General features: G+C 43.8%; 1 protein-coding gene across 1 annotated transcript; it reads left to right on the forward strand.

The window, feature by feature from the left end:
• Positions 1–8275: 8275 nt before the first annotated feature.
• LOC112253918 (tubulin beta-4B chain-like) lies at positions 8276–12175 on the forward strand. Its single transcript, XM_024426023.2, has 4 exons — positions 8276–8471; positions 8776–8884; positions 10746–10856; positions 10970–12175. The coding sequence occupies exons 1-4, from the start codon at positions 8415–8417 to the stop codon at positions 12028–12030; spliced, it is 1338 nt and encodes a 445-aa protein (XP_024281791.1). The 5' UTR covers positions 8276–8414; the 3' UTR covers positions 12031–12175.
• The last annotated feature ends 98 nt before the right edge of the window (positions 12176–12273 follow it).

Raw genomic sequence — 12273 nt, forward strand, 5'->3', positions numbered from 1 at the left:
TGTTTCCTACCCTCACCACCTGGGGGCGGCCCGTCAGGAAGTCCAGAACCCAGTTGCACAGGGCGGGGTCGAGACCCAGGGTCTCGAGCTTGATGACGAGCTTGGAGGGTACTATGGTGTTGAATGCCGAGCTGTAGTCGATGAACAGCATTCTCACATAGGTATTCCTCTTGTCCAGATGGGTTAGGGCAGTGTGCAGTGTGATTGCGATTGCGTCGTCTGTGTACCTATTGGGGCGGTAAGCAAATTGGAGTGGGTCTAGGGTGTCAGGTGGGGTGGAAGTGATATGATCATTGACTAGTCCCTCAAAGTCATTTAGCTCAGTTACCTTAGCTTTCTTGAGAACTGGAACAATGGTGGCCCTCTTAAAGCATGTGGGAACAGCAGCCTGGGATAAGTATTGATTGAATATATCCGTAAACACACCAGCCAGCTGGTCTGTGCATGCTCTGAGGATGCAGCTAGGGATGCCCCCTGGACCGGCAGCCCTGCTAGAGTTAACACGTTTAAATGTTTTACTTAAGTCGGCCACGGAGAAGGGGAGCCCACAGTCTTTGGTAGCGGGCCATGTTGGTGGCACTGTATTGTCCTCAAAGTGCGCAACAAAGTTGTTTAATTTGTCTGAGGAAGATGTCGATGTCCGCGACGGGGCTGGTTTTCTTTTTGTAATCCGTAATTGTCTGCAGACCCTGCCACATGTCTTGTGTTTGAGCCGTTGAATTGCGACTCCACTTTGTCTCTATACTGACGCTTTGCTTTTTTGATTGCCTTACGGAGGGAATAACAACACTGTTTGTATTCAGCCATGTTTCCAGTCGCCTTGCCATGATTAAATTAGGTAGTACGTGCTTTCAGTTTGCGCGAATGCTGTCATCAATCCATGGTTTCTGGTTAGGAAAGGTTTTAATAGTCACAGTGGGTACAACATCTCCTATACACTTCCTTATAAACTCGCTCACCAAATCAGCGTATACATCAATGTTATTGTCTGAGGCTACCCGGGAACATATCCCAGTCCACGTGATCAAAGCAATATTGAAGCATGGAATCCAATTGTTCAGACCAGATTTGGATAGACCTAAGCACGGGCGTTTCCTGTTTTGGTTTCTGCCTATAGAAGGGGAGCAACAAGATGGAGTCATGGTCAGATTTGCCAAATGAGGGTGGGGGAGGGCCTTGTATGCATTGCGGAAGTTAGAGTAGCAGTGGTCGAGTGTGTTACTCAGTCATGCACTGCAATCGATATGCTGATAGAATGTAGTTCTATCCTTGTTCTTGGATTAGTTTTGTTAAAATCCCCAGCTACAATAAATGCAGCCTCAAGATATGGTTTCCAGTTTGCATAAAGTCCAGTGAAGTTCCTTGATGGCCATCTTGGTATCAGCTTGCGGGGGGATATACACAGCTATGACGATAACTGAGGAGAGTTCTCTTCGAAGATAATACGGTTGGCATTTGATTGTGAGCAATTCTAGGTCAGGTGAACAAAAGGACTTGAGCTCTTGTATGTTGTTACAATTACACCATGAGTCGTTAATCATCAAACATTCAACCCCACTGTCACGTGTGCTCCCTCTCCGGCCTCTAGGTCACCAGGCTGCTTGTTATTGCGCACACCTGTCACCATCACGTCATCAGACTTACCTGGACTCCATCACTTCCCTGATTACCTTCCCTATGTATGTCACTCCCTTTGGTTCCTTCCCCAGGCATCATTGTTTCTGTTTCTTGTTTGTGTTTGTTTTGTATTATGTTCTGTTTATTTTATTAAAACACTCACTCCCTGAACTTGCTTCCAGACTTTCAGAGCACATCGTTATAGAATGACGCCTCCCCTAGTGAAGCATCAGGGAGTTTATTCATTTTTTTATAATTGATTTTTTGGGTGGGAATGACGTCGGGTCCGGGAGCCGTTACAGGCTCTCATGCCTTAGACAGATTGCCAGGCTCCCCTGCCTCCGCCGGCTCGTCAGGCTCTCATGCTTCAGCCGGATTGCCAGGCTCCCCTGCCTCAGCTGGTCTGTCAGGTTCCCTCGCTCCAGCCGGCGACAGGTTCAACTGATGATGAAGATTGCAACAGAGAACCTGCTGACACAGGAGCTGTGCATGAAGGAGGAGGTGTACCATCAGAGCCTCATCAAGCCACTGCACATACGGATCAGCAGGTACGTATGGAAGCTAGCTGCGTCTCAATGTGAGGCAGGGCTGGGATCAATTCCATTTCAATTGAGTCAATTCAGGAAGTAAAGTGACATTTCTATTGCCATTGAAAATATTAGAAAATGTTTGTCTCAAATATGTTTGTCTTGTACAGAAGTCATAGGCAGAGGACCTGGCCCTCCCACAGCTCCATAAAGTCACTGTCTACACCAGGCCTTCCAACAAGCACACTTCATCATCCTCCTGGATTTTTTAAACATTTATTTTTACCTTTATTTAACTAGGCAAGTCAGTTAAGAACGAATTCTTATTTTCAATGACCTAGGAACAGTGGGTTAACTGCCTGTTCAGGGGCAGAACGACAGATTTTGTATCTTGTCAGCTCAGGGATTTGAACTTGCAACCTTTCGGTTACTAGTCCAACGCTCTAACCACTAGGCTACCCTGATACTAGGCTACCCTGATTATAAGGGTAGCCTAACCACTAGGCTACCCTGATAGTTGGCCTGAGGACAGAGAGGGTGGAGGACGAGGAAGAAAGCAAGGTTTGTAGTTTGAATGGCTCGTCGGTTAGTTAGAGCACGGTGAAAGCAACACCAGGATTGTGGGTTGGATTCTTGTATCATCCACTCCACATACGCTGAACATATGTCCAGTTCTTTCAGTGTTGACAGTTCTTTAAGTTGCTTTGGATAAAAGTGTCTGCTAAATGAACATATTATTTTTAAGGTGAGAAAGGTGTCGGAGCGTTACCAACCGTATGGGCACCTCAACGACGAAAGGGCGCACATGAACGTGGCGGTGATTGTGGCTGGGAACTCCTTGGTTAACCTGAAGTGCTCCCTTTTGCTAGAGAATGCTCCCTCGGTTGACAGCGGACGCTTTATGGGCATGGCAACTCAACTGGAGTACGAGGCGGGGCACACATTGCACAGAAGCTGTCTGTGAGGACTGCAGGTAACAAATCAAAATTGTACATTTACATACATTTTGCTCTCATACTTAGTCAGTGCATTCAACTAAAGTAGACGACAACAACATATCCCAGTCATTCCAAGTGAAACCTTCCTCAAATCAACTTTTTTTCCTTCATTTTTTCATTACCATTACATTTGTATCTATAAAATGGATAAATATATTCACCTTAAATTGGAGAGAAAAAAAACTCAAACATTCATGTGATTCTTCTTTATCATTTCTGTCAGATGTGACAGATATCATCGGTTGAGGCAACATCAGCGGCAGTTCCCATGTTGACCTACAGAGGGCGAAGGTTTTCCAATACGAAGGGACCATCTGGGGACCATCAGATTTTTCTCAACCAGTCCTAGAGATTATATATGACAGGTAACTTAACTGTTTGCCAATAGGTTATTGCCAAATTGTTTATCAATGAGTCTGTACTGTTCCTCTAGTCTGTATGTGCTGTATAGCCAACTCCTATGGTCGTTGTCATGACAAAATGTCCTTAGGATTTGGCAAGACAGCACCGTCAGATCTGGGACGAAGCTACGGTTCCTGTGCAATTTCATTAAAAAATAAATAAAAGGAGAGCCGCACACTCTATGAGCTCAGATGCAAAAATTGTATGTCCAACGTTTCGACAGACAAGCTGTCTTCACCTGTGCTATTTCATACCTATATTCAACTACCATAAAAATACCACTGCACTAAGTTTTGATAATATGTGTCATCAGTACTCTAGTTCTAACACACACATAGTACACTCAAATGTTGAATAGCTTTTTTTTCTCAAAGGAAATGGCTACAGTCTGACTTTCTGAATTTGGTCAGTTCCCAACGTGCCACTGTAGCCTCCAAGTCCCAGAGGGCTACAGCCATATCAGCCACTAATAGGATCATTGCAGTTCTAAAGGCCTGGAACTGCAACTCTTCTGCTAAGGAGGTCCTCTCCTTTGGCATACTCAGCACAGGTAGGGTTAAAAGTCAACATAGTGACAGCTGCAGGTAGGAGGGAATAATACTAGTCTGGTCCCAGATCTGTTTGTGCAGACTTGCCAACTCCTTTAGTCATTGACATGACTATAGCTTAGCTATAGACTTAGCTATAGAAAGACTGCATCATTAAGCCTGATCCTAGATCTGTTTGTGCTGTAACATTAGCATTGACAACAGCCATAGGATTTGGCTATTGCAGCACCTAAAGATCTGGGACCAGGGTATATAGTAATTGTATATATTGTATCAGCATTTTATATCATGTATTTCAGGATAAGTTTCAATGTCACGAGCACAAGTAGAGTGAAATGCCTTTTTTGCAAACTCTTAACCCAACAATGCAGTAATCAACAACAAACGTAATACTAAAAATAACAGGGTATAACAAAAACATACAATAAATAAGAACACAAGAAAGTAAGCATACTAAATAAGTGCTGCCTATGAAGCCAATAGCCTGTATTCATAGTGTCTGAGTATGAGTGCTGATTTAGGATCAGGTCCCGCCCTCTGTTAATTTATTATGATCTAAAAGGTTAAACTGATCCTAGATCGGCACTCCTTCTCTAAGACACTTTATGAATAAAGGCCCTGATATCTGTCTTCTCTTGGCCTCTCTGCAGGACAGTACAACCTCCCAGCTGGTGTAGTATTCTCAATGCCAGTGAGCCTCCAGGATGGTAGATGGTCCGTGTTGTCTGATGTAATTGGTGATGAGAAGAGGGCCACACTGCAGATTGCTGCAGACCAACTCAGGGAGGTGAGTATAGTAACTTGGACACAGACACAGCAATCACATTGTGTCTCATAGTTTAGTATGCTTCTGTGCCAGTGTTTTTAGATTATTTCCCGGGGGGGGGGGCTGATCTGTATCAATGGCAGTGGAAACATCTGTACTGCATTGCCCTCATTCCTTTGGATTAATTGATTTTTCATTAACTTTTAATTGCAAAGTAATGTTTCTTTTGTGTTTATACTATTTTGTTTACACTATCCCTAGGAGAAAGATCTTGCATCAAGGACAAGAAAAGACACTGCATGAATTTACACTACTTTCTGACGCACTTCCTGTCAGAGTTGTAATATGTTTGTTCAAAATAAACAATGCTCTTTATACTTTTTGATAAAGACATCTGATATTTATTTGCGTATTAAAGTTATTCAAGGTTGAATGTTTTACATTTTTGGTGACTAAATAAATAGTGATGACCTCAATGAATTATATCATCATCACTGGACTTCTGGTTGCACCTTTCCCGACTGTATCCTTCTTCCCCACTGCATCCTTCTTCCCCACTGTATCCTTCTTCCCCACTGTATCCTTCTTCCACACTGCATCCTTCTTCCACACTGCATCCTTCATCCCCACTGCATCCTTCATCCCCACTGCATCCTTCATCCCCACTGCTTCCTTCTTCCCCACTGCTTCCTTCTTCCCCACTGCATCCTTCTTCCCCACTGCATCCTTCCCCTTCAACTCATTGTTTGAGCTATGAAGTTATTTTTACATAGTTCATGCCATTCTCAGATTCCATGTCTGTAAGCCTTATGTAACGGGTGGGGTTTGAATCCGAAATCGTCCACATCAGACCTAAGGGCAAAGGCTGGAACGCCAAGGTTCTAGTGAGGAATGTTTGCAGATTTGCATGTCTCGTTTTCAAGAGGCTCTGCTTACCAAGTGTTCATGTCAGTACTGTAACACAGCACTGACCAAGATAGTTCACCATTCGTTCACACTGACACCCTCCTAGTGCTTCGAACCAACAAGAAATCATTCATTTTATACAAGAGGGTCTTAGCTTGCCCATGTTCAACACCTTGAGATGTATTTAGATAGACAAAGCCTTGTTCTTTTTTTTTTAGCTCAGGCAGTGCAACTACACTTGAACCCCGTCAGACAGACAGACTTCCGCAGAGGAAATTCACGCCATATGTTAGACCTGCAACTCACCACAGGCGTTTGCATTTGAGTTTTGACTCAAAATGGGGGGTGCTGTATTGAAGCCACAGCGCAAAAAGCTTGCATTTATAAATGACTGATTTTCACAAACTGCAGGTTTGGTACATCAAAACACCTTTAGGGTGAATTTAACCACTTCTGGTTGCTCCAGGAAGCTTAGAATCAACACAGGTTAACCTCATAATGGCCTGATGAATTGTCATCGAAAGGCATTCATAACCCACATAGGCTTCAGGTTGAATTTAGGGGAACAGGCAATGTATTCCAATGGGGAGAGATGTCATTGTAAATGGTGAGATGAAAAAAACCTGTTTTCACTGTTAAGTTATCGAATTGAATTATCGAATTGTGCTTCTAACCCTAACGGTTCTTTCGCTGTCACCCAAAAGCACTTGAAATTTAGGTCCAGGCTTCATTATGGGCCTACCTTTTTTCACAGTAGCTGCGCTCAGACCGAGCGAGCTACGGTCAAGCGGGGCATCTCGTTGAACTCGGCACAGCCTAGAGATTATGGTAATGCCATTGCAGGCTCTGTGTGTCTTTAAGCTCCACACTGTGTCACTCCATCCTTGCTGTGTGTGTGTGTGAGAGAGTTTTTTTCATTGACATCTGTTGGGAGAAATGACTGATTTACAGTTTGAGGGTTGCTTAATCACAGATACGAAGTTTTGGAAACATCTAACCTTTTTAACCCTTCGAAACAACCCCTATGACCCCAATTTAAGGCACTTCCGGGTGGCACAGGAAGCAAAAAGTGAACGCATATCCTGATTGGGGTAGGCTTTTACAGAATCCTGAGTTTAAAGTCTTTACGTTAATGCATACTTTTAAACTAAACATAATACAAAAATAACAGATTTTTTTTAGGGGGAGGGGGGTACTAATTTTACTGTCCCCACAACAAATACTAAGTGGTAAATAAGTAATTTAGTCTTTAACATTTAATTGAAATACTGTAGAATTCCATTAATTCCTATGGAGGACTGTGCCTATTGGGGAGTGCCAATGTGGCTTCAAAGCCTCAATGTCCAATATATAGCATCAGCAATAAAGGATATGTTAGAGGATATGTAAGTGGGCTGTCTTTTATTTAATTCCCAACCCCCAAACACACAAGAGGCTATAAGCAGCAAAGTGTCAGGAGCAGAGCAGTGCCCCTTGAGCAGTGGAATAGTGCCTTGCACAAGGGCCCAACAACAGGTTTGGGCTGAGTTCTGGTGAAGCAGCAGTTCCACATTGGCGTCAAACAGGAATGGCTTCACACACACATGTGTAGGCTACATTATGTAACTATTCTTATATCATGGTCCATAGATAAACACTGCATGCAATAACACACACACACACACACACACACACACACACACACACACAAACTCAGCAAAAAAAGAAACATCCCTTTATCAGGACCCTGTCTTTCAAAGATAATTCGTAAAAATCCAAATAACTTCACAGATCTTCATTGTAAAGGGATTAAACACTGTATTCCAATGAAACATAAACAAGTAATGAACATGTGGAACGTAGTTAAGACACTAACAGCTTACAGACTGTAGGCAATTAAGGTCACAGTTGTGAAAATTTAGGGCACTATAAAGAGGCCTTTCTATTGACTTAAAAACACCAAAAGAAAGATGCCCAGGCTCCCTGCTCATCTGTGTGAACGTGCCTTAGGCATGCTGCAAGGAGGCATGAGGACTGCAGATGCGGCCAGGGCAAGAAATTGCAATGTCCGTACTGTGAGACGCCTAAGACAGGTTACAAGGAGACAGGATGGGCAGCTGATCGTCCTCGCAGTGGCAGACCACATGTAACACAGGATTGGTACATCCGAACATCACACCTGCGGGACAGGTACAGGATGGCAACAACAACTGCCGAGTTACACCAGGAACTCACAATCCTTCCATCAGCGCTCAGACTGTCCGCAATAGGCTGAGAGAGGCTGGACTGAGGGATTTGTAGGCCTGTTGTAAGGAAGGTCCTCATCAGACATCACTATCAACAACTTTAAATATTTACATGTGTTAAATTTGAAATAAAGGCAGTTGACAGTGAGAGATTTTTTGTTGTTGTTGCTGAGTTTACACATACACACACCATTGCTCACACCCAAGCATTTTTTTTCATTTGTATGATAATGATGTAATATTGATTTAGCCAATTAAATGCATGCGAAGACAAATTCCTCACGTGCTCTGAAGCTGTCTTTTCCCTCTCGCGCCCTCTCAACGGCTCGCTAGACAGACGCTTACAAAAAGGCGCGTAGTAAAGATTAAATAGTCGTTAGTTTACAAGTGATCTTGATTAATTTACTCGGAAACTCGATTTCAACATGAGGGAAATTGTTCATCTGCAGGCCGGTCAATGTGGAAATCAGATCGGTGCCAAGGTAAGGTCATTTATTTTATGAAAATGTATTGCAAACACAGTTGCATTTTTCAAAGTAAGTAACGTTAGCTAGCTAACTTTGTGTCGCTAGCCTGCTCATGAGGTAAATCCAAACTAAAGTATTTGCGATTTGCTAGTTAACGTTAGCTTTGGTTATCTGAAATGTGTGGTTGATATGAAGAGTAAAATTCGGTCAACTTTCGATGGTTGCTCGGCTAGCGCCTAACTTTAGCTTGCTAGCTATAATGCTATGAGTAACGTTTACCCGCCCACATGCCACTAACCATTCCAACATACTTTTGCAGTTTTGGGAGGTTATCAGTGACGAGCATGGAATAGACCCAACAGGCACTTATCATGGAGATAGCGATCTGCAGCTTGAGAGAATCAACGTGTACTATAATGAGGCAACAGGTAACCAACTGAAAATGATCCTTTATGTACATAGCGGTATTTTTTGTATATATTGTAACGACCCGGTGTTTATAAGCGTCCGCTCGAGCATGCTTTTGCTGCACAGTCATAGCGCGCTGCACTTCGGGCTAGAAGGTCGAGGGTTCGAGACCTGCTCCCTGCGGTTTCATTACATTGGTGTCAGAAGTGATCGGACCTGGCATCCACGACAGTGCGTGTGCCTGGCGGGTGAGCGCGTTCCTGTAAGAAGTTAAATCGCAAGCTAGCGCGAGGACGCGCTCTTTGAAAGGAGCGAGTAGTGTAACGACCTTGGTTTTATAAGCGCGGATATCGACTCTGCGGCACAGTCAATAGCGCGCTGGACTTCGGGCTAGAAGGTCGAGGGTTGGAGACCTGTTCCCTGCTTGTTTCATTATTGTGGTTTCAGATCTTATAATACAAATTGATAGTAGCTAGTTGAAGTGATTTTAAAGTGTATTTGCGCTTTTGTAGTAGTGTCAAGTTTTCAAAAAAATGGTGTTCTCTTTAGTTAAAGTCCTTCGTAAGATACACATCGTCACACTGATATTATTCAATTAAAATATTGACATCAACCTGTCCAGATTGTAAGATTTGCTTCTGTTCTGTAGTCCCATTCTGAAATTGGCTTGCAGTCAGCTGCAGCATTGTATTTGATATTTTGATCTGGGAATGTGCCAGCAGCTCAAGCTTCTTTGTTTATGTGCCAGTGAAGTGAGTTCTGAAAAACAAGGTATGCATCTTAAGGTTTGTGTGAAAACTTTGTATGTCCAAACTCAGAATAAAATAGGCCTGATTTCAGATCTTTCAGGTATAAAATATAATTTGGAAAATCGTTCTTGCACAGCATGTAGGCTGAATGTTTGTTTTAATTTTACTATTATATTAATTGTATTATTGTGTGCATACTCAGTGCCAACCGTGTTCCTATTGGTCAGTCACCAGGATCGGCTCATAACACCAGCCACACTACATGATAAAGGCCCAAAAATTCAGACACTGCTAGAATTTTGTCAGCCTATGACCGCACGAAGCGGTACTTAAAATTGCCAGACCTAGACCCTGTCACACTGAACGAGCCAAGACATCAGACAATCGTTAACGACCTAAGAATCTGCCTACAATGTCGACATTTTGTCTAGGACGGAAAAAATTGTGGCATAAGACGGCTAAAATCGTAGTCAGCAAAGGCCTTAAAAAGGTTGGATGGAAACCTGGTAATGCATGTAAAGTACATGTCATGACAGGCCTGATGGAAACAGAATGTCAGTAAACATTCCAAATGTCGACAACAAAATACACTAGACATGGTGGGATCTTTTTGTGTTGGTAAAATAAATTGTCGGTGGAAACGCATTTACGCGCAAATATTGATATAACAACCATCATATCGAAGTAAACTTGGAATCACGCAACATGGTGTGGTCTCCGACTCAGAAACAATGCCATTTATTAGGCTACAGATGAGATCTTTATGCTCCTTTCCAATAAATAGAGGGTCTAATTCTGGTGACTTGATGCTTGTCTGCTTTTTGACAAACACAAATATTCTCACTCTTATCCATAATAAATCTCATGTAGACTAGCCTACCCGCACTGTATCTGCAAGCTGTTGGCTAGAGTGCATGTGCCAAGACCAGAGTAGGAACATTTGCCATTTAAGAGAATGAAGTTTACGATGGAAACAGTTTACGATGGAAACACATTGAACTTTAGTTTTTTTTTTTTTTGTATATGAAAACATGTACTTTTTCTCTTATCACACTGGTTTTTATCTGCAACAATTTGCATGAAAATCTGTCACAAATTATTGACCCATAATGTGATTGTTAATTTATTTCAGGTGGCAAGTATGTTCCTCGTGCCATTCTAGTTGATCTGGAGCCTGGCACGATGGACTCTGTCCGCTCTGGACCATTCGGCCAAATATTCAGACCGGACAACTTTGTCTTTGGTGAGGAAATGCTTTGAAATTGTAAATTCATTTCACCTGGTCATAGTCGATTCTACCATAGTAATACGCCTAGCCTACATCTCATTGCGTTGCTTTTTGTTGTTTGTCTAAAGGACAGAGTGGTGCAGGTAACAACTGGGCAAAGGGCCATTACACTGAGGGAGCAGAGCTGGTAGACTCTGTCCTGGATGTGGTGAGAAAGGAAGCCGAGAGCTGCGACTGTCTTCAGGGTTTCCAGCTCACCCACTCCCTTGGAGGCGGTACAGGCTCTGGTATGGGTACCCTGTTGATTAGCAAGATCCGTGAGGAGTACCCTGACCGCATCATGAACACCTTCAGTGTGGTGCCCTCCCCCAAAGTGTCAGACACTGTGGTGGAGCCCTACAATGCCACCCTGTCTGTGCATCAGCTAGTGGAGAACACTGACGAGACTTATTGCATCGACAACGAGGCCTTGTATGACATCTGCTTTCGCACTCTGAAGCTGACAACTCCCACTTACGGGGACCTCAACCACCTGGTGTCAGCCACCATGAGTGGTGTCACCACCTGCCTGCGCTTCCCCGGCCAGCTCAACGCCGACCTACGTAAGCTAGCTGTCAACATGGTCCCATTCCCCCGCCTGCATTTCTTCATGCCAGGCTTTGCCCCCCTCACCAGCAGAGGCAGCCAGCAGTACAGAGCGCTGACGGTGCCTGAACTCACCCAGCAGATGTTCGATGCCAAGAACATGATGGCTGCCTGCGACCCCCGTCACGGCCGCTATCTCACTGTGGCCGCCATTTTCCGTGGCCGCATGTCCATGAAGGAGGTGGACGAGCAGATGCTGAATGTGCAGAACAAGAACAGCAGCTACTTTGTCGAATGGATCCCCAACAATGTCAAGACTGCAGTCTGCGACATCCCGCCCCGCGGCCTTAAAATGGCCGCTACCTTCATCGGCAATAGCACGGCCATCCAGGAGCTGTTTAAGCGCATCTCTGAGCAGTTCACAGCCATGTTCCGCCGCAAGGCGTTCCTGCACTGGTACACTGGAGAGGGCATGGACGAGATGGAGTTCACCGAGGCCGAGAGCAACATGAACGACCTGGTATCGGAGTACCAGCAGTACCAGGATGCCACCGCCGAGGAGGAGGGCGAGTTTGAAGAGGAGGGAGAAGAGGATATGGGTTAGACGGATAAAAGGGTTTTTTAAAATCAATTTCAACTGCATTCCATTCCTGGTTTCAGTTTATTCTTTTATTCTTTCACTGCACAAAGAGCTGCTGTCAGTGTTTAACCTGTTGTAATTGCAATAAATCTTATCAGCATTTTCTGAACTTGTTTGTGTTCCTTTGTAGATGTAAAAGATCAAACTGATGAGTAGTTTCTGAAAAACAGGAGAAATTTGAAAATAGATACCCTTCTTCACAATACA

This window comes from Oncorhynchus tshawytscha, linkage group LG14, assembly GCF_018296145.1.
Source record: "Oncorhynchus tshawytscha isolate Ot180627B linkage group LG14, Otsh_v2.0, whole genome shotgun sequence".
Taxonomy (NCBI): domain Eukaryota; kingdom Metazoa; phylum Chordata; class Actinopteri; order Salmoniformes; family Salmonidae; genus Oncorhynchus; species Oncorhynchus tshawytscha.

What these genes read in the sequence shown, in the direction of transcription:
- LOC112253918 (XM_024426023.2), top strand. Translation starts at nt 8,415, where the DNA reads ATGAGGGAAATTGTTCATCTGCAGGCCGGTCAATGTGGAAATCAGATC. An exon ending in GAAATCAGATCGGTGCCAAG is followed by an intron (nt 8,472 to 8,775) that starts GTAAGGTCATTT and finishes ATACTTTTGCAG; the next exon opens with TTTTGGGAGGTTATCAGTGA. An exon ending in GTACTATAATGAGGCAACAG is followed by an intron (nt 8,885 to 10,745) that starts GTAACCAACTGA and finishes AATTTATTTCAG; the next exon opens with GTGGCAAGTATGTTCCTCGT.